The 27,056-nt window shown below is 44.7% G+C and overlaps 1 protein-coding gene across 1 annotated transcript; it reads right to left on the minus strand.

Moving 5' to 3' along the window:
• Nucleotides 1–490: 490 nt before the first annotated feature.
• Nucleotides 491–27,056, minus strand: LOC121281285 (T-cell leukemia homeobox protein 3-like). Its single transcript, XM_041194152.1, has 3 exons — nucleotides 26,645–27,056; nucleotides 20,017–20,254; nucleotides 491–701 (listed from the first exon to the last, which is right to left on the minus strand). The coding sequence occupies exons 1-3, from the start codon at nucleotides 27,054–27,056 to the stop codon at nucleotides 491–493; spliced, it is 861 nt and encodes a 286-aa protein (XP_041050086.1).

A 27,056-nucleotide genomic window follows, 5' to 3' on the forward strand; every position in this document is an offset into this window, starting at 1 on the left:
ACTCAGAAGGAGAAGTTATTTTAATATTTTCAAAGTCCAGCCTTCTTGAGCTTCGAGTCAGCAAAAGTTTCCTTTCGAAATTCTCCTTTTTTTCCTGAGGGGTTATTTAAAAATATATAATTATTAACAAAAAGAACTCTTGATCTTCTGGAAGATTTGACAGCAGCTCACCTCTCAGGATTCAGGTTTACTGCAGAGTAACTAGCGAGTCTGTCGCAGTAATTACCCTCTCCAACTTCCCAATCTTTAAGGAGTCTTTTATAATTAATTTTGCTGTTTAAATGTTTCTCGGAAATGCCTTGTCGCTTAGTCACCGCCGGCTGCGAGCACAGTTCCACACAGAGTCTGTATCCCACTTGGTTCCTTACCCTTGACGAGATTCTCTGTTTCATTTCTCACCTACAACTCAACTTTTAAAGGGGAGGGGGAAAAAGACAGAAATAAATATCCTGGAGAGTCCGGCTCTGATTGGTGCTCACCCCTTTGAGGCTCACACTAAAGATGTGACCACTGGGATTTTGCCATTATCTTCAGCCCAGGGCTGCAGGTTCTGCAGTGCGTACAGAGACGAGTTATGCAGGCACAGAGGGTCGGGCTGGATGGAATCGTTGAGGGATTTCTGGAAGGCATCATGTTGCAGCTGCAGCATCAGTCTGTTGGCTTGTTGTCTCTCGGCCTCTCTCTCTTCTGCTGTCTGCCGCCTGGGTGAGGTAAACACAAAACAACTCCGTTACAATCAGAGGCCACCTCGTCACATCTTGGGCCTAGTCAACAGGACCCTGCACTCCTTGATCACTAGGTTACTCAACTGGACACGTTGCACAGGGCCCATCAATAAGAGCGAGGTAGCGTGAAGCAATGTTTCCAAAGCCTCCAGGAGCGACCGGTTCAATATCTCAAACAGACTGAAATCAATTCTAATAATGCAAGTCCTTTTGATAACTGTACAAGACAGGCAAGGAATTCAATAATCATCAGGAATAATCCAGGTTCTCGCACTCCTGCTCAGTGGTTGGAAATCTGTTCCACCCACTCTCCCCTGTCCAGGTCCCGTTTTAAAGAAGCCAGCTTATCCCAGGTTGTGGCCAACTCTGGCATCCAGTCTGATGAAAGCAAAATACTGCGGATGCTGGAAATCAGAAATAAAAACAGAAAATGCTGGAAAAGCTCAGCAGGTCTGAAAGCTTCTGTGGAGAGAGAAACAGAGTTAACGTTTGGAGTCAGTATGACTCTTCTTCATCCAGCACCTCTATCATCCAGCTCTGAAACTCTAACGTTAACTCTGTTTCTCTCTCCACAGATGCTGTCAGACCTGCTGAGTTTTCCAGCATTTTCTGTTTTTATTTCTGCATCCAGCTTGTTCCATATTGTCACTTTACAACCTGTTTAATTCGTTCTGTTTATTAACCCGCCTCCCGCGTCTCCATCCCGGACCCGCCCCCCCACCACCCCCACCACCACCCCCCCCCCCCCCCCGCCCCCTCACCCCCAATCGACAGCTGGAGAGATTTTCCAGTTGACAAAAAAATAATGAATCTGCAACTTGAGTTAAACTCAGATTCAGGCCAACACGTGTGGGTTCAAATAGGAAGAGCGGTTAATCTCCGGTGCGGGAGGATAGACCAGCTTTCCACACCAGCATTGTCATCACATCGAAATATACTAAATTAGTGTGGAAGACAGGGACAGGAAGTTCGCTAAAAGAAGCATCGTGAAGTGAGGCATGTCTATTGGTTCCTGTGCATTTGATGAGCTATGGGCAGGTGACAGCCTCACACTAAACTTGTGAGTGTGTTGGACAGGGCTCCAGAGAGAGGGCACACTGAGCGATTGAAGAATTGACAAGCCGAGGTGGCAATATCCATGTATGTGACTGGTGTGAGGCACACAGAGGGAGCTCTGCTATAGATCCGCAAGTGCAGCCGGATTGCTGTCTTTTTACTTAAAGAAAACCCTACCTAAACCCAGTGCCCCGGCTGTCCACCTCCCACGCCCCCCCCCCCCCCCCCCCCCCCCCCACACACACACACACAACCCCGCTTCTTCCTCAGATTACAATATTGCTGTTTTAGAAGATGAAATAGTGCCTGCGTCAACCCTCCCCTCTGGAAGGACAGCTCAGGCTACAACCCGGGACTCTGACTTTAGTTAAATCCCCAGCGACTCTCCAAGCAGCGGAGTCACTTGGGCAATCTCCAAACAAACCCTGACATATTGTGAAAAGGAATCGCTCTGAAATTCTAACTAGAGAACATTCTCCCCCCAGCACCGCCCCAATCTGTAACAAAAAAGCAGCAAATGATTTCAACAAGAGCTTGGTGCGTAGCCGTGTTGTGACAGACCCACACCTTCCGTTAAACTTACCACATGACGGAAAACGGGCTCTGTTCTAAGGCGCAGAGTGCGGGAGATGCTGGGAATGCAAAGTGGGTCAGTCAGTAGGTTAACATTTAGGCTGTAGGGACCTGGGAAGAGACAGATCGAAACTTGCAATATCAATCTGTCTTTTAAAAAACAAACTCAAGTACCGGAAATGGAAACAGAAACTGCCTGAAACCCCCCCAGCTCCAATGAATGAGTAAAAAAGTCGACATTTTCCTTTGTATTATGCACCGGTCATTCTGAGTGTTCGTACTCACACTCCCTGCCTCTTTCCTCAGCATGACACAGCGGATACTGTACCCGTGCCCTGGTTTGAAAGGGGAAAGCGCAAGGTGGACGAGTGTGAACATTCCGACAGTTTGGAAGAGAAGATGCTGCACTGCCCGGTGACATTGTATTCAAAGAGCTGCCGGCGGATTCACTCTTAATAAACTCTTTCCGCTTTCACTCTGCTCGCTTCGGTTCCAGTCCCAGGTTTCAAGGGATTGGTTTACCCGGAAAATACATCAATGGCAAAGTAGAAACAACTCCCCCGTGTGTATCAATCCCTTTTTCTAACACGTCAACTTTAGAATTTCAGGAGCTGGCGGGCTTTGTTTTAAACTCCGCTGTCATCTTGCATTCTGACCAGAGAAATTCTCGCCAACTATAATATATATGTTTATAAAAATCAGGCTATTAGGGAGTTTCTTAGGGACAGTCCGCTATAGATAATGTATTATTAAACCCACATTTCTTGTTTTAATATGAATTACTGACATACCATTTCTCCACAGATTACCTGTTACTGGGTTCCCTTTCATCGATTCAAACACAAACACAGGAATTCTGCTTTATCCCGGAACTGGGATTTTGCATATCACTGACAATCCTGTTTGTGACAATATTATTAAAAACCTTCCTTCTCCCGTTCAATAACAAATCTATTGAAATAGAAATGACTGTAAAAATGAACAAGTGTATTTCTACTTAGATTAAACCATTTACCCTCCGCCCCCCACCACGCCCTGACTATTCATCTGAAATTGTCTCCACCGTAAAACATTTTGGGCCGTTCTGAGGATAAGGTGTGGAAAAAATTGGCTGCTTCTCTCTCTTGTTCTTTATATTGAAACGTGACTTCAGTTATATGTGGATTGTTATTTGCTGTTATAAGGATGGTCAGTAATTAGGCTCCAGTGGGATGGGGTGACTGGAAGAGGGTGAGAGGTCATAGAAACATAGACCCATAGAACACAGGGAAACATGTGATCCACTGTGCATGTGCTAGTTCTTTGACAGAGGGATCCAATTGATCCCAATTCACTGCTCTTTCCCCATGGTCCTGAGAATGTTTTCCCTTCATTTTCCAATTCTTTTTTGAAAGTAACAATTGAATCTGCTTCCACCACCCTCTCAGGCAGCGGGTTCCAGATCACAACTTACTGTGGAGAGAAAAGTTTCCTCATGCCATCTCTGATTTCCTTTGTCAATCTTAAATTTGGGCAGAATCATCCTAGATTTGCACAAATTGTGGTAACAGGCAGGAAAAAAGTTGTTTTACCCGCTGGCCACAATGGCAGGTTTTCACGCTGTAATCGTCTCACTCCCATGTCACTAATTATACAGCCACAGGAAACACGCTGTATCTCTGGTGGGCGGCCTCTGATTTGCCTAATGATCCATTGCCTCACTGTTTCCTCACACTGGGCACCATACTTAAACTGCAACCACGTGCATACTTCTCAATGCTTGCAGCCCAGGACTACTTCAGTGAAGACATGGCCCCAAAAGCGAAGAAGAGTTCAGCCCTCGGATTCAGTAATGCATCCCTGGGACACCTCCTGGACACCGTGGAGGCCTGTTGTGATGTCCTCTACCCCCGCTCTGGCTGCAAGAGGCCTATCAGTATCACCATCCCAATTTGGGAGGTGGTGGCAGTGGTGATCAGTGTCAATGTTGCACAGCAGAAGGTGGCCATCCAGTGCAGAAAGAGGATGAATGATCTCATTCATGCTGCCAGGATAAGGGAACCATCTCATCACTCTAAGCTCACACACTCACAAGGCCATCACACATTTACTGGCATCTCACTCACTGCCAGCTCAAGGGACATCATCACTCACTCTCTTACACATACGCACACATCTCCATCTGGCCTCATCTCCTCAGGAGACTGCCTCCTCAGCCCTCACCATCTTGAGGCCACTTACACAGATCAACATGTGCCCCACACACACCCTGGGATATCCTCCTTCCCCAGTACAGCTCTCATCCTGCTGCCTCTTCCCTTGCCTGAGGCCCCTTCTCCCCATTCCTGAAGTAAGCCCTAGCCCTGCAGCCATTGAAAAGCCTTATGGCTGGTCTGGTAGATAGAGACCTGCCCGTGAGCCCCCCTAAAAGTGATGTGGTGCTGCCCACGGAGCCTGGCGCTGATGACCATGAGCGCTGCATGAAGCAAGGTAGGCAAACAAACCTTGAAGGCCTGAGTGAAGTGCAGCTCTCCAGGTGCACGTCGCTTATGTTCAGTTGTGAAACACGTTGGTGTGCAATCACACCGCGTGCCCGGATGATCCAGTGTGAGTGGGGATGATCCTGGGGAGCTGGAATTCTACTGAGACCCTAAAGTGTTGAAATTAGGTCCTGATGTGTGGCAGTGGGAAACAAGGACCGTGGCTGATGGGTGGAGCGGACAACTGCAAACTGGTTTCACGATGGCGTGATGCTGATTTTTGGCCTTCTCGTCATATTGTCCCCCCACCCACGATGATGCCCAATGCCAACAGGGCTGGAAAATCTTGGTCTTTTTGTCCTCTGGCTAGTGACTGTTCTGCCACTAAAAACAGTTCCTCTTACCTACTTGACAAAAAAATCATTATTTTGAACATCTCTGTCAAATCTCTGCTTAACTTTCTCTGTTCTAAGAAGAACAACTCCATCTTTACTGTTCTCTCCAAATAACTGAAGACCTTCAACCCTAGTTCTATTGTTGTAAATTTCTTCTGAACCCTCTCAAAAGCTCTGACATCCTTCCTCAAGTAAGGTGCCCAGAACTGAACACAAAACTCCAGCTGATGCCTAACCTGTATTTCACAAAGCTTAGCCTTACTCCCTTGCTTTTGTATTCTATTCTGTCATTTGTAAAGCTCAGGGTCCATAATCACATTCCATCTCTTCCTTTTTTTAACGCTGGGTGATTTATTTAAGTGTTTGGCCCCTTTAACTTTTTTTTGTGGCTGCACAGGTGCAGAAACTTAAGGAGGTCAACTCATGTGTGACCTACACTTGGTGTCACACAGCTTACAGGGAACATTGGCTCGTCTGCTTTTTAAACAGTTCTCTCCATTTGCCGTGCCACCTTCAAAGATTTGTGTACATATGTCTCCAGGTGCAGGTACCTGCGCCTCCTTTACAATGGAATCATTTAGTTTATATTGTCTCTCCTCATTCTTCCCAGCAAAATGTTTTGCTTCACACTTGGATATTTAAATTCCATCTGCTATTTATCTGCCACTTCACCAGTCTCTGTCCCCCTGAAGTCTGTAATATTTCTAAATTTCGTAAACTTTGAAATTATGCTCTGTATACCCAAATCCACGTTATTAATATATATCAAAAAATAGTGTTCTTAAAACTAACCTCTGAGGAACACCAGTGTACATTTCTCTCCAGTTTGAAAAACAACCATTCACCATTACTTTCTGCCTTCTGTTCCTTAGCCACGTATGAAACTATGTGCCTCTGTCCCTTTAATCCCATGGGCTTTCATTTTGCTAACAAGTTTATTATGTGGTACTTTGCCAAATCCCTTTTGAAAGTCCATATACACATCATCAAGTGCATCACTCTCATCAATCCTCTCTAGTCCTTCATCAAAGAACTTGATCAAGTTAGCCAAACACAATTTACCTTTAGCAAATCCGTGGACTGTCATTGATTATCCCATCTTTCTAAGTGACAATTAATTTCGTCCTGGACTAATGTCTCTAAAAGTTTCCTCTAAAGTATGTTGATTGGCTGACTGGCTTGTAGTTGTTAGGTTTACCTATCTCCCCTCTTTTTGAACAGAGCAGCAATCCACTAGACCTCTGGGACCACCCCCAAATCCAAAAATGGTTGGAAAATTGTGTCAGGAACTTTCATTATCTCCACCCTTACTTCCCACAGTAGCACTAGGAAGCTTCTCACCTGGACCAAGTGACCTTTCCAATTTGAGAAGTACTTTTAAGTACTTCCTCTTTATCTTTTTTTATCCTAAAGAGCCTCTTCCTTTACGGCTATATTGGCAACATTCTCTTTTAGAGTAAAGGTGGGGGCACAGCATTCACTTCAAACATGCCCTTTGCCTCCACAAGAAGATCTCCATTTCTATCTATAATCAGCCACATCCTGTCTTTGACTATCCCCCTTTATTCTTTCATGGGATGTGGGTGTCGCTGGCAAGACCAGCATTTGTTGTCAGTCCCTAATTGCCAGTGAACTGAACTGGCTAGGCTATTTCAGAGGACGGTTAAGAGTCAACCACATTGCTGTGGGTCTGGAATCACATGTAGGTCAGACCAGGTAAGAACAGCAGATTTCCTTCCCTAAAGGGAATTAGTAAGCCAGGTGGGTTTTTACAACAATTGATGATAGTTTCATGGTCACTGTTACTGATACTAGCTTTATATCTCAAATTGAATTTAAATTCTATCAGCTGCCATGGTGGGATTTGAACAGTGTCCCCAGAGCATTAGCCTGGGCCTCTGAATTACTGGCCAAGTGACGTTACCACTATGCTACCATCTCCCGTGTTTTATTAGCAGGGGCAGAATTTTACACTCGGCATGCGGGCGCGTGCCCAACACACCCGAGCATAAAATGACGCGTGATGACGTAGGGTGTGCATCCCAACATCATCGCACACTCACACAATATTTCATTTGGCAGCACACACTGGAGTCGGCTGCGCACCTGCCAATAATGAAAAGGCCTATTAAGGCCACTAACAAGCTAATTAAATTCAAATTTACGCTGCCCATCTAACCTTACAGTTGGTGGGCAGGCAAAAAGGCCAAGCGGCCTTTACATTTTTCAGGAAACCTCATCCTCCAGCGGGATGAGGTTTCCTAAAGCAAATAAACATTAAATAAAAACTTTAATTCGGAATTAAAATCATGTCCCATCTCATGTGACAGAGTGACATGAGGGGACGTGTTTTATTACATTTTTACTGTCTTTATTAATTTTTTTAAAAAGTGTTTCAATTTCCCTGAGGCAGCTCTGTGTCTCAGGGAGATTGAAATGCTCTTTTCCGTATGCGTGAACTGCACACCAGGCCTGCTCTCCCTCCGAGGTGCTGCTCGCGATCCATGCAGGGCGGGCCTTAATTGGCCCGTCCGAATGAAATCGTGGTGTGGAGCCAATCGCAGGCGGCTGCCTGACCACCCCCACTAAGCACCCACGCCAAGGGCAAAATCCTGCCCTGGAGTGAGGAGGTGAGGGGATGAGATGGTCAGTAATTGGGGGTGGATTGGGGGTGTAAGGGGGAAAGAACGGTCAGTAATTAGGGATGGAGCAGTGGATGTGAATGGAGGGGATGGTCAGTAATTGGGTGGATTGGGGGGGTGTGAGGCAATGAGATGGTCAGTAATTGGGGATGGAGTCGGGGTGTGAGGGGAGGGGGATGGTCCATAATTGGAGATGGAGTGAGGGTCTGAGGGGATGGGATGGTCAGTAATTAGGGATGGATTGGGGATGTGTGAGGGGAGGAGATGGCCAGTAATTGGGGGGGATTGAGAGAGGTATGATGATCAGTAATTGGGGATGGAGTGAGGATGTCAGGGGATGGGATGATCAGTAATTGGGGTGGATTAGGGGCTGGTAGGGGGTGGGATTGTCAGTAATTGGGGTGGATTGGAGAGTGTGAAGGGGATGGGATGGTCAGTAATTGGGGATGGAGTGAGGTTGTGAGGGGAGGGGACGGTCAGTAATTGGGGATGGAGTGAGGTTGTGATGGTCAGTAATTGGGGATGGAGTGAGGGTGTGAGGGGAATGGGATGGTCAGTAATTGGAGATGGAATGAGGGTGTGCGGGGATGGGGTGGTCAATAATTGGGGATGGAGTGAGGGTGTGAGGGGAGGGGTGGTCAGTAATTGGGGATGGAGTGAGGGTGTGAGGGGAGGGGTGGTCAGTAATTGGGGATGGAGTGAGGGAGTGAGGGGAGGGGTGGTCCGTAATTGGGGATGGAGTGAAGGTGTGAGGGGAGGGGATGGTCAGTAATTGGGGATGGATTGGGGGGGTGTGAGGGGAGGGGATGGTCAGTAATTGGGGATGGAGTGAGAGTGTCAGAGGATGGGATGATCAGTAACTGGGGTGGATTGGGAGTGTGATGGGGGGGTGGTCAGTAATTGGGGATGGAGTGAGGGAGTGAAGGGAGGGGATGGTCGGTAATTGGGGATGTAGTGAGGGTGTGAGGGGAGGGGATGGTCAGTAATTGGGGATGGAGTGAGGGTGTGAGAGGAGGGGTGGTCAGTAATTGGGGATGTAGTGAGGGTGTGAGGGAGGGGATGGTCAGTTATTGGGGATGGAGTGAGGGTGTGAGGGGATGGGGTGGTCAGTAATTGGGGATGGAGTGAGGGTGTCAGAGGATGGGATGATCAGTAACTGGGGTGGATTGGGAGTGTGATGGGGGTGGGTGGTCAGTAATTGGGGATGGAGTGAGGGAGTGAAGGGAGGGGATGGTCAGTAATTGGGGATGTAGTGAGGGTGTGAGGGGAGGGGACGGTCAGTAATTGGGCATGGAATGAGGGTGTGAGGGAATGGGATGGTCAGTAATTGGGGATGTAGTTAGGGTGTGAGGGAATGGGATGGTCAGTAATTGGGGATGGAGTGAGGGTGTGAGGGGAGGGAATAGTCAGTAATTGGGGATGGAGTGAGGGGAGGGGATGGGGTGGTCAGTAATTGGGGACGGAGTGAGGGTGTGAGGGGAAGGGATGGTCAGTAATTGAGGATGGAGTGAGCATGTGAGGGGAGGGGATGGTCAGTTATTGGGGATGGAGTGAGGGTGTGAGGGGAGGGGTGGTCAGTAATTGGGCATGGAGTGAGGGTGTGAGGGGAGGGAATAGTCAGTAATTGGGGATGGAGTGAGGGGAGGGGATGGGGTGGTCAGTAATTGGGGACGGAGTGAGGGTGTGAGGGGAAGGGATGGTCAGTAATTGGGGATGGAGTGAGCATGTGAGGGGAGGGGATGGTCAGTTATTGGGGATGGAGTGAGGGTGTGAGGGGAGGGGATGGTCAGTAATTGGGGATGGAAAGAGGGTGTGAGGGGATGGGATGGTCAGTAATTGGGGATGGAGTTGGGGTATGAGGGGAGGGGTGGTCAGTAATTGGGGATGGAGTGAGGGTGTGAGGGGAATGGGATGGTCAGTAATTGGGGATGGAGTGAGGGTGTGAGAGGAGGGGTGGTCAGTAATTGGCAATGAAGTGAAGGTGTGAGGGGAATGGGATGGTCAGTAATTGGGGATGGAGTGAGGGGAGGGGATGGGGTGGTCAGTAATTGGGGACGGAGTGAGGGTGTGAGGGGAAGGGATGGTCAGTAATTGGGGATGGAGTGAGCATGTGAGGGGAGGGGATGGTCAGTCATTGGGGATGGAGTGAGGGTGTGAGGGGAGGGGTGGTCAGTAATTGGGGATGGAGTGAGGGTGTGAGGGGAGGGAATAGTCAGTAATTGGGGATGGAGTGAGGGTGTGAGGGGATGGGGTGGTCAGTAATTGGGGATGGAATGAGGGTGTGAGGGGATGGGATGGTCAGTAATTGGGGATGGAGTTGGGGTGTGAGGGGAGGGGTGGTCAGTAATTGGGGATGGAGTGAGTGTGTGAGGGGATGGGATGGTCAGTAATTGGGGATGGAGTGAGGGTGTGAGAGGAGGGGATGGTCAGTAATTGGGGATGGAGTGAGGGTGTGAGGGGAATGGGATGTTCAGTAATTGGGGATGGAGTGAGGGTGTGAGAGGAGGGGATGGTCAGTTATTTGGGATGAGGGAAGGTTTGTGTTGGCGAATGAAATACTGTTTTGAAGTTTAAATTTGCAAATAACAAGAGTGCAAGAGCTGCCCTGGTTAGGATAGAGAGTACAAGGTTAGGTCAGTGAATATTCAAATTACACCTGTCATATATCAAGCTTAATTATTCAATTTAATTATATAACAGAGAGGGCGATTTCCCCAAATGGACTCCTGGCAGTGTCATATTAATAAGGCAAGTTGGTGGATATTGGAGTGTGCATGTTGTCAAATGGATAATTTTAATGTCTCTTCCATTTTCTGCAGTCCCTTCATGATCTGCAAAACTGCTAATGATTTCACCTCACAGTGAAGTGTAATCCTCTGAAGAAAGCACCTTCACCCTGAACACAACCTGCAGTGCTCACATTGTCACAGGTGTACTGTGCAATGTACACAAGTCAGAGCAATTTTCTCCAACTCTGCCAAGCACCAGTCTGCCCACTCTACTTTTATTAAACCTCTAGCACATTTCAAATGCCATCTGTTAACTCATTAGATACTCCCCTCGTCTGAATGATACATCCGTACATTCAGAGCTTGTTAGGTCTACAACTATAATTAGACATAAGGCGATAGTATCCTCTTTAAACAGATTAGTTATGATTAGATAATGAGTGGAATTAGGTTTCCTATACCTTTTTCTACTTAAATAAAGTTTTTATATGAAAAATAAAAACATGTCCCATCTCCTGTGACACAGTCACATGAGGGGACATGTCTCATTAAATTTTTAATTTCTGTAAAAATGTTTTTACAAACCGCTTCAATCTCCCTGTGGCAGCTCCGTGCCTCAGGGAGATTTCTGCACTCTTTTGTGCGCATGTGTGAAAGAGCACTGGCCTGAGTCTCCCTCCTTCCCCCGCCCGCACAGGTAGCTCTGAGCACTACCACTTGCATATTACGCTGGACAGGCCTTACTTGGCCCATCCACATAAAATGACGGTGCGGAGCCGATCGCGGTCAACAGTTGGCTCCGTGAATGCCCCCACCCGCTCCTGCTGAGCCTACCCAACGCAGGAAAAATTCTGGCCCATGTGCATGATATAGGGCGGGCAGATGGTGTAGAGGGAAGAATGGATTTTGGTACTCTACTGTATGAATATGGTTTGACAATCATCTTGTTTACAGTTTAATCGTTCAATGTTGAAATAGAACAGGAAAAAAGTGATGATTCATTGCAGTCTATTGAAACAGGCACACACCTCACAAACAAACATTCTCACTCACAATTAGGCAAACTCATCCTCTCAAACACACAACATTTAACTTACACTGTCCCAGACACGAGCGCACACACATAAACACACACACACTCACACGCATATGTGCACAGACACAAAGCCACACACATACTCCTCTAATATACAAGCTTTAACATAGCCATTCTAACACATTTTGGGTGGGATTTTATGCAGCCACCCGCCTGCCGCCAGGATCATTCGGTCCGGCCACAAGTCAATGGACTCCTGGCTGGGGCACCGCCTCACCGCGGCTGGTCCCACCTGCGACAGGGCCAGAAAATCCCAACCATACGCTTTTATACACCCAAGCTCACACAAGCACTAACACACACATGAACATGCCCACTTTGACATTCTCAGACATATTCTTACATACGCTTTCACACTCAAGATTATGCACATACTTTTAACACATATGGACACTCAAACACTAACACTCTAACACATCCACTTTAACATGCCCACTCTCACACACACTCTAACACAATAACTCTAATGCACCCACTCTGGCACACACATTCTGATACACATTCTGACCCAACCACTCAATCACACACACTCTCACACACCTACTCAAACACACCCACTCCGACACATACTAACACAGATTCACACGCACACTTAATGACCCTAATATGCCCACTCTGACACACATACAGTCACACATGCTCTAACACACCAGCTCTAACAAACCCACAATCACACACTGTCTAACACATACATCCTGACATGCTCTTTAATGCACACTGTCTCTCACACACTCTCACACACCTACTCTTACACAACCACTCAAATACAGAACCTCTCATATGCCTACTCAAACACACCCACTGTCTCACACACTCTAAGACACACACTCTAACATGCCCAGTTAAACACACCTACACTCATACACATTCTAACACACCCATTCTCACACACACACATACTCTAACATACCCAGTCTCTCACACACACATTCTAACACACACATTCAAATACGCCCACTCACACATGCACTCACATGCACACTCTAATGCACATACTCAAATACACGCACTCGAACACATCCATACTCACTCCAACAGACCCACTCTAACACACACTCTAATATACCCAGTCTCACACATCAGCTCAAACACATACACATTCCCACGCACACTGACACACATGCACTCACGCATGCATGCACACACACACAAACACTCACAAACACACTCTCACACAAGCACACTGTAATACACATTGTAACACAAATACATAACACACACACAAACATAACACACACACAGTCTAACACACACACTCAAACACACCCAACATCACACACTTCTAACACACACACTCTCACATAGCCGCTATCACACATGCACTCTCTCACACACACTCTCTCAGACACATTCTAACATACCCACTCTTATTCACCAACTCTCACGCACCCACTCTCTCACGCACACACACAAACTCTCACACACATTTTTAAACCCACTCAAACATACACACTCCAACACACTCACTCACAAACAGGCTCAAACACACCCACTCTCAGACACACTCTAGCACATACATTCTAATACACTGACTTAAATACACCCACTCGAGCATACCCATACTCACACACACACTCTAACACATCCTAATATACCCAGTCTCACACACAAACTCAAACACATACACATTCTCACACACATATGTATCCACACAATGTATGCACACACACACTCAAATACACACATGCACTCACACTCACAAACACACACATGCACTCACACTCACAAACACACACAAACACACACACTGTAACACACCCACATTCATACACACACACTAACACACCCTCTCTCTCACGCACCCACTCTTACACATCCACCCTAACATACGCTCTCTCTCACACAAACTCAAACACACCCATCTCAGGCACACTCTAACACACACTCTAATATAGCCACTCTCACGCACCCAATCTAACTCACATTCTCTCACATACAATCTAACATGCTCACACACACACAATCTAACACACCCACACACACACAAGCTAACACTCACTGTCTCTCACACACACTAACACGCACATGCTAACATTTTAAACGCATAGTAACACAAGGAAAACACTACGGATGCTGGAAATCTGAAATTAAAACAGAAAATGCTGGAAAAACTCAGCAGGTCTGACAGCATCTGTGGAGAGAGAAACAGAGTTAACGTTTCGAGTGGAATATGGCTCAATTTCTCAAGGAGCTGAATACTTGATGAGTTTTTCGGGCACTTTCTGTTTTTAATTCACTTTACAAGCTTGTTCTGTTCAGTTTTTAATAATGAGTCACAAATGTAACGCAGCCGGACTGCAGTATTTCCACAACAAAATGTATTGGAATACTTAGCACTGATTTAAGATGCCACACTCGCACCTCCATCATCTAATTCACCAAGGGCGACTTCCCCATTTCAGAGAGAAAGAGAAATCCAAATGTGCATTGCTGCCATCACTCACCCTTTAAATCTCTCATGGCCTTCAGATTTATGACAGTGGGAGAGACGGCGGAATAAACACTGTCCCTTTATTCACAGTTCCCTGTTTGGTGGCGGGAGCTGCAGTCAGTTTCGATAACAGATTGTCCAATAACACTGTTGCTGCTGTTTACTGATGTTATTACGAATGCTATCATCTTGTCCAGAATCTATTATATTTGACAGAGAGCTGTAAATGGGTCAATCCCCACTAACGAGCCATTAGTGTCAATCTCCGCATGTACAAGTACCTTCTATATGTCCAAGCAAATTCCTAATTCTCGAGAAACAAATTCCTGCAACAAAAACAAAATCAGCTGGCGGATCCCAGCTATATTCGGCTTTCATCATTTCTAATTACACTTTCCAGGGCTTGGCGCGTCCATATTCAGGCCCCTACTAACAGCCGAACAAATTATAGCGTTGCATTTATTATTCAATAACATATTCACAGACGTAATATCTGGGAGAGAGAAGGACATTTCACAAAATCTGGAAACAGACCTGTTTACAACGGGGTCTAACGATAACTTTGAACAAGAGCTGAGGGCGATGCTATTATTTAAAATAATGAAACTTTCCTTAATTGGTTTTATTTATCTCTTTTAGTTGCATTGTAGGATATTCCTCCTCCTCCCCATTTCTCGGGGCTGCAGCTCACACATTTACCGTGTTATACAGCCCATGTCTGCACATTCTTATTCGCGTTCCTGGAAAGTAATAGTTTCCCCATCAAAGAGGGGTTATTACTGGTGAGAAAGTTAATTAAAACAGCCCTACGGTGCAAAGCCTGATTTTACAGACAGCTGAGTCTTACTTAATTATTAAATAAATTGAAAATTACATACATAAAAAAAACCTTCTACAAAAAAACTCAGAACAGTTGCAGTTTCCCCCGCCCTATGCCGAAAAGATTAGTAAATCTTTCATCGAGCAGCTCAGATGTGTGCAGTATTTCTCTCTCACACACACACACACACACAGACACACACACATTCTCCTTCCCTTCAGATCCCTCACAATATCGATCGCGAATTCACCAGCGAACAAACTGAACCACGCTGCGGTTTTTTGGGGGCAAATTACAGAACTGGAAACAGAATAATCGAGCTTTTCTTCAGTATGGCTTCCCTATACTCCACACAGCCCACAGCCCTAATCCGACTTGATGAAAAAGAACAGAACCTCGCAACAAATCCCAGCTCCGGATTCAACAATGCCACTGTATTGTAACGGATAAAGAAGTATTTTGAAAACTCTTCGGCTAAAACACGAAATCATTTCTTGTCCAATTTGAATTCTTCGGGATGTGATTTTAAAATCTGGTATTTTATCAATCTCCTCGTCACTCCCAAAATGATTAATTATGTTAGTGTTACTCTCTCCCCCCCGTCAGCCTCTATATTTTTTATTCTATTTTACTATTTCACTCTCTGTATATTGAAACGCATTATTGTTAGGCACTGTCACTTCTCCGTACTTTTAAATGTATTCATATTAATCCCCCTCTCTCCAAATCACTTCCTTGCATCTTAACTCTTAGTTTTTCTCTCTCTCTCACTGTCACTCACTGTATTAAAAACGTGTTAACTTCACTACCTCTACATCAACTTCAGTGTATTTAAAATGCTTTTAGTTCATTCTCACACTCTAGGTCTGTTAATGTTACTCCCTCTGCACATAATTTACCTGTCTTTTAAATTTGCCAATTGTGCTCTTCATCATTCTATTTTAAAGACATTTATTTCACTCTCCACATTGTAACACCGCTAAAGTTTCACCACGTTTCACTTTCTAGTATTTTAATTCTACTAATTTTACCCTCGCTTCCTGGATTGTAAATATATTAATTTACTCTTTATCATTGTATAGTAATTCTATTAATTTACCCTCTATCTCTTATTGAAAATGTATTAATTTGCTCTCTATCCCTATATTGTGAATGTATTAATTTACTCTCTGTCCCTTATTGAAATGTAATAATTTAATTTCTATCCCTCGTATTGTAAATGTATTAACTTACTCTTCATATTTGTATAGTAATTATATTAATTTATTCTCTATTCCTATATTGTGAATGTATTAATTTACTCTCTCCCTGTATTTAAATGTATTAATTTACTCTCTCCTCCAGTATTGTAAATATAAAAATTTTACTCTCGCTCTCTCTCTCTGTATTGTAAATGTGCTAATTTACTCTCTATCCTTGTATTGTAAAAATGTATTAATTTACTCTCTCCGTGTATTGTAAATATATTAATTTACTCTCTCACTGTATTGTAAATGTATTAATTTACTCTCTCTCACTGTATTGTAAATGTATTAATTTACTCTCTCTCCCTGTATTGTAAATGTATTAATTTACTCTCTCTCCCTGTATTGTAAATGTATTAATTTAATCTCTCTCACTGTATTGTAAATGTATTAATTTACTCTCTCTCACTGTATTGTAAATGTATTAATTTACTCTCTCTCACTGTATTGTAAATGTATTAATGTTCTCTCTCTATTGTAACTATGTAATTTACTCTCTATCCCCTTGTATTGTAAATGTATTAATTTTACTCTCTGTCCCTGTAAATGTATTAATTTACTCTCTATCCCCTGTATTGTAAATGTATTAATATATTCTCTCTCCCTGTGTTGTAAGTGTATTAATATACTCTCTCTCTGTATTGTAAAAATGTGTTAATTTTACTCTTCCTGTATTGTAAATGTATTAATTTACTCTCTATCCCTGTATTGTAAAAATGTATTAATTTACTCTCTCTCCCTGTATTGTAAATGTATTACTTTACTCTCTATCCCTGTGTTTTAAAAATGTAATAATTTAATATCTATCTCCTTTTATAAATGTATTAATTTTATTCTCTATCTTTTATTGTAAATGTATTAATTTTATTCTCTCTTCCTGAATTGTAAATTTATTAATTTACTCTCTGTCCCTTATTGTAAATGTATTCATTTTAACTCTCTATTCCTTATTATAAATGTGTTTATTTACTCTCTATCCCTTTATTGTAAATGTATTAATTTACTCTCTGATCCTGTATTGTAAATGAATTAATTTTACTTTCTATCCCTTATTGTAAATGTATTAATTTACTCTCTATCCCTGGATTATAAATATATCAATTTACTCTCTCATCCTGTATTGTAAATGTATTAATTTTACTCTCTATCCCTTATTGTAAATGTATTAATTTACTCTCTATCCGTGGATTATAAATATATTAATTTGCTCTCTATCCTTGTATTGTAAATGTATTAATTTACTCTCCATCTCTCATTGTAAATGTATTAATATGCTCTACATCCATGTTTTGTAAAAGTGTATTAATTTACTCTCCATTTCTGTATTGTAAACATATTAATTTTACTCCACATTTCTGTATAGCAATTCTATTAATTTACTCAATATCCCTGTATTGTAATTGTATTAATTTTACTCTATATCAATGTATTGTAAATGTATTAATTTACTCTCTATCCCCGGATTGTAAATGTTTTAATTTCAGTCTTTATCTCTGTATAAAATTTTATTAATTTGACTCTCTATCCCTGTATTGTAAATGTATTAATATGCTCTCTTTCTCTGTATTGTAAAATGTATTAATTTACTCTCTATCCCTTTATTGTGAAGGTATTAATTCACTCTTTATCCCTGTATTGTAAATATACTATTTTACTGTCCATCCCTGTATTGTAAATGTTTTAATTTCAATCCTTATATCTGTATAGTAATTGTTATTAACTTTACCCTCTATCCCTGTATTGTAAATGTATTAATTTACTCTCTTGTCCTGTATTGTGAATGTACTAATTTACTCTCCATCTCTGGATTGTAAATTTTACTCCACATTTCTGTATAGTAATTCTATTAATTTACTCTCTATCCCTGTATTGTAAATGTAGTAATTTACTCTCTATCTCCCAGTAATTCTATTAATTTTACTCTCTATCTTTGTATTGTAAATATATTAATTTTATTCCACATTTCTATATAGTAATTCTATTAATTTACTTTCTATCCTTGTACTGTAAATGTATTAATTTACTCTTTATCCCCCTGTATTGAAATGTATTAATTTACTTTCTATCCCTGTATTGTAAATGCATAAATTCTACTCTCTGTCCCTGTATTGTAATATAGAGAGGGTAATGTATTAATATTGAGAAAGTAAATTAGTACATTTACAATTAGAGATAGAGAGTAAATTTTACTCTCTATCCCCCGTATCCCCCATATTGTAAATGTAACAATTTACTCTCTATCCCCCTGTATTGTAAATGTGTTAATTTACTCTATATCCCTGTATTATAAATGTATTAATTTTACTCTCTATCCCTGTATGGTAAATGTATTAATTTACTCTCTCTCTCTGTATTGTAAACGTATTAATTTACTCTCTCTCACTGTATTGTAAATGAATTAATTTTACTTTCTATATATTTTACTCCTATTGATTGTACTCCCTATCCCTATATTTTAAATATATTATTTCACTCGCTATGTCTGTATTTTAAATGTCATAATTTTACCGTTTTCAATCCTGTATTTTATTGGAGATATTTTACTCTCTAGACTTGTAGTTAACTTCTATTCATTTATTCTCATGTGTCACTTCTCTCTTATTTCAATTACCTCTTAATGTTAACATTCCTTCTGCACCACCACCCGCCCCCCACCATGTTTCCCCAGCATTTAGTTCTATCAATGTCACTCTCTCTCTCTTTCTCACACTACCCTGTTTAATTCTATCAATGTTATTCTCTCTCTCTCACTCCCTTGTTTAATTCTATCAATTTTATCCTGTCTCTCTTTCTCTCTCTCTCTCTCATTACCCTGTGTAATTCTATCAAAGCTATTCTCTCCCACTCACTACCGTTTCATTCTACAACTGTTATCCCCTCTCTCTCACACACACACACCACCCTGTGATATACTATTAATGTTATTTTCTCTCTCTTTCTGTCTCGCACTGCTCTGTTTAATTCTATCAATGTCAGTCTCTCTCTCTCTCTCTCTACGTACGCTGTACGTTTAAATATTTTGACTACTTTTTTGCTCCTTGTCACCGCGCTGTTTTACTTTCGCACATTTTAATATATATTTATAATCGATCTCCTTATCATTAAACAGTATTTTTAAATATAAAATAGAAACAGAAAATGCTGGGTATGCCAGGTCAGGCCATGTGAACTCTATTTCTGCACTCTATTACAGACACAATCTGACCTGTGCGGTATTTGCGACAGTTTCTGTTTCTATTTCAGCTTTCCAGCATACGTTGTATTTTGCTGTTTCATTTGAAATATATTCATTTAAAGTTAATTCTTTGTCACTCTCTCGGAATGTTAATATTTAATTGTTAATCTCCCTTCCTATTGCACTTCTGCTCTCATGTTCATTAATTTAACTCAATCTTTCTCTCCCTTTTCTCAAAAACGATCAAAGATAATTTCTTGTTACTCCCTATATTTTTAAATGTACTAATTTAATATACTTATTATTAATAATAATAAATACTCGCTGTCTGTTTGTCCGTCCTTGGTGGTGTACTAATTTTACTCTTCCTGTCTCTCTGTATACCACTCTCTCTCTGTACCCCACTCTTTCTCTTTGTACCCCACTCTCCTCTCTGTACCCCAATCTTTCTGTCTCTCTGTACCCCAATCTCTTTGAACCCCATTCTCTCTGTACACCATTCCCCTGTCTCTCTGTACCTCACTCTGTCTCTCTGTACTCCACTCCCCTGTCTCTCTGTACCCCACTCCCCTGTCTATCTGTGCCCCACTCTCTCTGTACCCCACTCCCCTATCTCTCTGTACCCCGCTCTCTGTACCCTGCACATTTTGCTCCAGTCAGCTTTCACCCACCTCCATTTAGTTCGCCTGTTCTGGAACCAAGTTTTGACTTGAGCGTCCGTCATTTTGAGGGACTTTGCGAGCGCCGCTCTCTCAGCCGAGGCTAGATACTTCTGCCGGTGGAATCTCTTCTCCAGCTCACATATCTGGATCCTAGTGAAGGAGGTTCGGGGTTTCTTCCGTTTTGGAGGGGTCCTGTTCTGGTAAGGGTGGCCGATCCGCCGTGTCACTGTGAAAGGAGTCAGGGCAGCTAAGAGGAGAAAAGAGAACAGGGCAGGTAGCTCAGTGATCTCCAGCAGGATTGGAGGGAGCGAAAAGCGGCTTCATTTCTAAAATAAATGTTCCTTTTGAATATTATTCACATTTAACTCCTGTCCCTTTCCCCCGTGGGAATAAAGACTTTCATCTTCCAGGACAAGAAAAAGCACATAAGGAACAAACGTTAAACGTACTCACACAAACATAGGCAGACACACACATACATGCATAGTCACAGACAGACTCACAGGCACACACACATACATGCATAGTCACAGACAGACTCACAGGCACACACACATACATGCATAGACACAGACAGACTCACAGGCACATACACACACATACATGCATAGATACAGACAGACTCACAAACACATACACACACACATATACATGCATAGGCACAGACAGGCTCACAGACACACACACAAACACACACACACACACATGCATAGACACAGACAGACTCACAAGACACAGCCACAGATACAGATACACACAAACACACAAACATACATGAACATAGGCAATCTCACAGACACGCACACCCAGACACAAACACACACATGGTCACACACATACACACACATGCAGACACAGACATGGTCTCACATACACACAAACACACATACACACACACACACACAGACACACAGAGGCATACAAACATACAGATATAGTCTCTCTCTCACACACACAAATGCACACAGACACTCAGAGGCTTGGTCTCACAGATACACATACACACACACACACAGACAGAGACACACACAGACATACAGATATGGTCTCTCTCACACACATACACACACACACACACACACACACACACACACAGACATACAGATATGGTCTCTCTCACACACATACAAATACACATAGACACATAAGGTCTCACACACAAACACCCTGAAACACACATTCACACTCATACACACATACAGAAATACAAACACACAGAAAAAACATGTGCTAACTCATGGTCATACTGAATCATGATGACATGTACACTAACTGGCAAGTGATTCCAAGTTATTCGTATTTCAACTCATCAGATTTATGAAAATAAAAATAATATTTAGAGTTTTGTAGTTATAATTTGGAGTTAATTTCATATTCAGTAAGGCAGACAGAGGAACCAGTGATTTCCATTTGGATTTGCTTTGTCTCTTTATATCGGCACTGCTGCTTGTTGCTCTCTGTGCCTGGGAAATCTGTTCAAATGTTTTCATTTATTAATTTAATCGCTAAAATGGATTCTTTATTGATTAGGTTTCATTTGAAGATGGCAAAAACAACTTGTTTGATTAATTAAATATATTTTAAAAATCAAACATTATGAATGATGTTATTGCGAGCAGTCACACGCTGATCCAGTAGCCGCTGGGAGCAGTTGTCCACAACTCAGTTCAGACCAAAAATCTCCAGCCAAGAACTGAAATGAGATAAATGAGAAAGTGTAATGAGAGGAAGGTGTGAGCAGCCATTTCCCTGGCATTAAACCTCAAAAAGGCCAAATGATAATGAATAAGGAATCAGATGTTTAAAGTGTATTTTAGCAGAGCGCAGGAATGTTTCCAATCCCTGCTCACGTCGAAATTTAATTTGTGTTGATTCTTGAGGCTTTTGTTTAATGTATTGTAAAAAAGACCCATCGAGTTATATAGTACTCATTGGAGTCAACCACACAGGGGATGTTTAAATGTTGCAGCTTTTAAAACTTGGTCCAGAATGGAAAAGCAAACTATAAAAAAGATTGTTGCTTCTAATTTGAAAAGAAAAGCATATCAGGGCACTGTTCTTTCTGGACTGGGACTGTTCTCTCTGGGCCATGGACAGTTCTCTCCAGTTCGACTGTTCTCTCTGGGCTGGGACTGTTCTCTCTGGGCTGGGACTGTTCTCTCTGGGCTGGGACTGTTCTCTCTGGGTTGGGACTGTCCCTCTGGGCCAGGACTGTTCTCTCTCGCCTGGGACAGTTCTCTCTGGGCTGGGTCTGTTCTCTGCGGGCTGGGACTGTTCTCTCTGGGCTGTGACTGTTCTCTCTGGGCTGTGACTGTTCTCTCTGGGCTGGGACTGTTCTCTCTGGGCTGGGACTGTTCTCTCTGGGCTGGGGGTATTTATCTGGCTTGCGACTGTTCTCTCTGGGCTGTGACTGTTGACTCTGGCTTGGGACTGTTCTCTCTGGGCTGCGGCTGTTCTCTCTGGGCTGTGACTGTTGACTCTGGGCTGTGACTGTTCTCTCAGGTCTGGGGGTATTTATCTGGCTTGCGACTGTTCTCTCTGGGCTGTGACTGTTGACTCTGGCTTGGGACTGTTCTCTCTGGGCTGCGGCTGTTCTCTCTGGGCTGCAACTATTCTCTCTGGGCTGCGACTGTTTCTTGCTGGGCTGCAACTGCTTTCTCTGTGTTGTGACTGTTCTATCTGGCTTGGGATTATTTCTCTCTGGGCTGTGACTGTTCTCTCTGTTCTGGGAGTATTAATCTGTCCTGCGACTGTTCTCTCTGGGCTGGGATTATTCCCTCTGTGCTGTGGCTGTTCTCTCTGGGCTGGGACTGTTCTCTCTGGGCTGCGACTGCTCTCTGGGCTACGACTGTTCTCTCTGTGCTGGGACTGGTCTCTCTGGGCTGGGACTGGTCTCTCTGGGCTGGGACTGGTCTCTCTGGGCTGGGACTGGTCTCTCTGGGCTTGAACTGTTCCCTCTGGGCTGGGACTGGTCTCTCTGGGCTTGAACTGTTCCCTCTGGGCTGGGACTGTTCTCTCTGGGCTGGGACTGTTCTCTCTGGGTTGGGACTGTCCCTCTGGGCCAGGACTGTTCTCTCTCACCTGGGACTGTTCTGTCTGGGCTGGGACTGTTCTCTCTGGGCTGGGACTGATCTCTCTGGGCTGGGACTGATCTCTCTGGGCTGGGACTGTTCTCTCTGGGCTGGGACTATTCTTTCTGGGCTGGGACTGTTCTGTCTGGGCTGTGATTGTTCCCTCTGGGCTGGGACTGTTCTCTCTGGGCTGGGACTGTTCCCTCTGAGCTGGGGCCTGTCCTTTCTGGGCTGGGACTGTTCTCTCTGGTCTGGGCGTATTTATCTGGCTTGCGACTGTTCTCTCAGGGCTGTGACTGTTGACTCTGGCTTGGGACTGTTCTCTCTGGGCTGTGGCTGTTCTCTCTGGGCTGTAACTATTTTCTCTGGGCTGGGAATGTTTCTTGCTGGGCTGCAACTGCTCTCTCTGTGTTGTGACTGTTCTCTCTGGCTTGGGATTATTTCTCTCTGGGCTGCAGAGGTTCTCGCTGGGCTGGGACTGTTCTCTCTGTGCTGGGAATGTTTCTCTCTGGGCTGCAACTAATCACTCTGGGCTGGGAGTGTAACCTCAGGGCTGGGGCCTGTAATCCCTGGGCTGTGACTGTTCTCTCCAGTCTGCGACTGTTCCCTCTGGGCTGTGACTGTTCTCTCCGGGCTGCGACTGTTCTCTCCAGTGTGCGACTGTTCCCTCTGGGCTGGGACTGTTCTCTCTGGGCTTGGACTGTTCTCTCTGGGCTGTGATTGTTCTCTCTGGGTTGTGATTGTTCTCTCTGGGCTGCGACTGTTCTCTCTGGGCTGTGACTGTTTTCTCCAGTCTGCGACTGTTCCCCCTGGGCTGGGACTGTTCTCTCTGGGCTTGGACTGTTCTCTCTGGGCTGCGACTGTTCTCTCTGGGCTGCGACTGTTCTCTCTGGGCTGTGACTGTTCTCTCTGGGCTGTGACTGTTCTCTCCAGTCTGTGACTATTCTCTCTGGGCTGCGACTGTTCTCTCCAGTCTGCGACTGTTCTCTCTGGGCTGGGACTGTTCTCTCTGGGCTGGGACTGCTCTCTCTAGTCTGCGACTGTTCTCTCTGGGCTGTGATTGTTCTCTCTGGGCTGTGATTGTTCTCTCCAGTCTGCGACTGTTCTCTCTGGGCTTGGACTGTTCTCTCTGGGCTTGGACTGTTCTCTCTGGGCTTGGACTGTTCTCTCTGGGCTGCGACTTTTCTCTCTGGGCTTGGAATGTTCTCTCTGGGCTGTGACTGTTCTCTCTGGGCTTGGACTGTTCTCTCTGGGCTTGGACTGTTCTCTCTGGGCTGTGACTGTTCTGTCTGGGCTGCAACTTTTCTCTCTGGGCTTGGACTGTTCTCTCTGGGCTGTGACTGTTGTCTCTGGGCTGGGACTGTTCTCTCTGGGCTTGGACTGTTCTCTCTGGGCTGTGACTGTTCTCTCTGGGCTGTGACTGTTGTCTCTGGGCTTGGACTGTTCTCTCTGGGCTGGGAGTGTACTCCCAGGGCTGTGACTGTTCTCTCTGGGCTGGGACTGTTCTCTCTGGGCTTGGACTGTTCTCTCTGGGCTTGGACTGTTCTCTCTGGGCTTGGACTGTTCTCTCTGGGCTGGGAGTGTACTCTCAGGGCTGGGGACTATTGTCTCTGGGCTGCGACTGTTCTCTCTGGGCCTGTGACTGTCCTCTCTCGGCTGCAAGTGTTGTCTCTGGGCTGGGCCTGTTTCTCCGTGCTGGGCCTGTCCTCTCTGGGCTGCAACTGTTCACTCTGGGCTGCAACTGTTTTCTCTGGGCTGGTTCTGTTCTCCCTGGGCCGGTGATTGTTCTCTCCAAGCTGGGGATATTCTCTCTGGGCTGCGACTGTTCCCTCTGGGTCAGGACTGTTCTCTCTGGGCTGCGACTGTTCTCTCTGGTCTGTGACTGTTTTCTCTGGGCTGAAGACTGTTCTCTCTGGGCTGGGATTGTTCCCTCTGGGCTGGGATTGTTCCCTCTGGGCCGAGGACTGTTCTCTCTGGACTGCGACTATTCTCTCTTGTCTCTGATTGTTCTCTCTGGGCTGGGACTGTTCTCTCTGGGCTGGGACTGTTCTCTCTGGGCTGGGATTGTTCCCTCTGGGCTGGGATTGTTCCCTCTGGACCGAGGACTGTTCTCTCTGGACTGCGACTATTCTCTCTTGTCTCTGATTGTTCTCTCTGGGCTGGGACTGTTCTCTCTGGGCTGGGACTGTTCTCTCTGGGCTGGGACTGTTCTCTCTGGGCTGGGACTGTTCTCCCTGGGCCTGGGACTGTTCTCTCTGGGACTGGGACTGTTCTCTCTGGGCCTGGGACTGTTCTCTCTGGGCCCAGCGCTGTTCTCTCTGGGCTTGGGACTGTTCTCTCTGGGCCCAGGACTGTTCTCTCTGGGCCCAGGACTGTTCTCTCTGGGCCTGGGACTGTTCTCTCTGGGCCTGGGACTGTTCTCTCTGGGCCTGGGACTGTTCTCTCTGGGCCCAGCGCTGTTCTCTCTGGGCCCAGCGCTGTTCTCTCTGGGCCTGGGACTGTTTTCTCTGGGCCCAGGACTGTTCTCTCTGGGCCTGGGACTGTTTTTTCTGGGCCCAGGACTGTTCTCTCTGGGCCCGGGACTGTTCTCTCTGGGCCTGGGACTGTTTTCTCTGGGCCCAGGACTGTTCTCTCTGGGCCCAGGACTGTTCTCTCTGGGCCCAGGACTGTTCTCTCTGGGCCCAGGACTGTTCTTTCTGGGCTGGGACTGGATACTAGGCTGTTTCCTCAGATCTTATAAAGAAAGGTTGGACAGGTTGGGCCTGTACCCATTGGAGTTTAGAAGAATGAGGGGTGATTTTAGAGGCTCAAATGGGAGGATGTTTCCTCTGGTGGGGGAATTTATAACCAGTGTGACACAGTTTCAAAATAAGGGGTTTCCCATTTAAGATGGAGATAATGAGGAATTTATTCTCTGTTTTGACCTAGTCCATTTTTAATGTCCGTATGTGTATGATTTCAGTGTACTCCATTTTATATATATTTATCTTTGTGGGTAAATGATATCCGGATGATTTCTTCCCTCCGTGTCGATGTGTGTAGTGGTCTTCTTACCATTCTCTTTAAGATCAGTTTGAAATTATCGTCAGGACCTGACTGGCCGTTTTAAACTTTCATCAGTTTTGCAAAAACAAAAGAAACAGTTACATATTTAAATCTACTTCTTAAAAAAGTCGATTTCTTTTCTGAGCTCAGTACCATTTCCCCATCTCTTTAGGTGCAAATGTGTTCGCACAGCGGAATGCCATTCAGGCGGACAGGAACTTTAGAGATTACAATTGACTTCGAAATCAGAGGAATTTTAAAATGCCACCAATTTTAAAATGTGTGAAGGAGAGAGGGTTTGTAAAGTTAGGCTGTTAATTCGAGAAGTCCATAAACTTTATCAGCAGGTCGAGCAGGGGACTGGCGTTATCGGCAGATCATTAAAATCGGGCAATTTAAAAGCAGAATTGAGGTGAGGTTTTGTAACATCGGAATGTGCCAACCCTGGACCCTCGGTATCACTTCCACGCTCCCCCACCGCCCGATTTAAGGTATATTTAAACAGAACTGATTTCCCCTACCTGTCAGCCTGTCTTTAGCAAACCTCCTGCTGCTCTCCATCCAGGGGAAGTTCAGGCCACTCAGCCCAGCCACGCTGCCTATGCTGGGCACAGTCGGTACGGCAGTCTGTGGGACCGGGCGATGAGCCGGCACTCTGATCACCCCGGCCGAAGCCAAGCCGTTGACATTCATACTCAGGTTCACACTGTAAGATCCGGACACACTGTCCTCGTATGTTGCCCCCATGGCCGGATAGGCAGTGGCGAGGGTGGGGTAGGCACCGCTGACTGGGCTGGCGAGGTAACCTGCCTCGGAAACTCTGGCGCTGGATTGCAGGCAGTTCTCCTGGTCGGACCCACTCAGGATTTGGTCGATGCCGAAGCTGATGGGCTCGTGTTGAGGCTGTGTCTGCGTGGTTCCCGACTGATCCAT

The sequence above is a fragment of the Carcharodon carcharias genome, chromosome 8 (genome assembly GCF_017639515.1).
Source record: "Carcharodon carcharias isolate sCarCar2 chromosome 8, sCarCar2.pri, whole genome shotgun sequence".
In the NCBI taxonomy this organism is placed as follows: Eukaryota; Metazoa; Chordata; class Chondrichthyes; order Lamniformes; family Lamnidae; genus Carcharodon; species Carcharodon carcharias.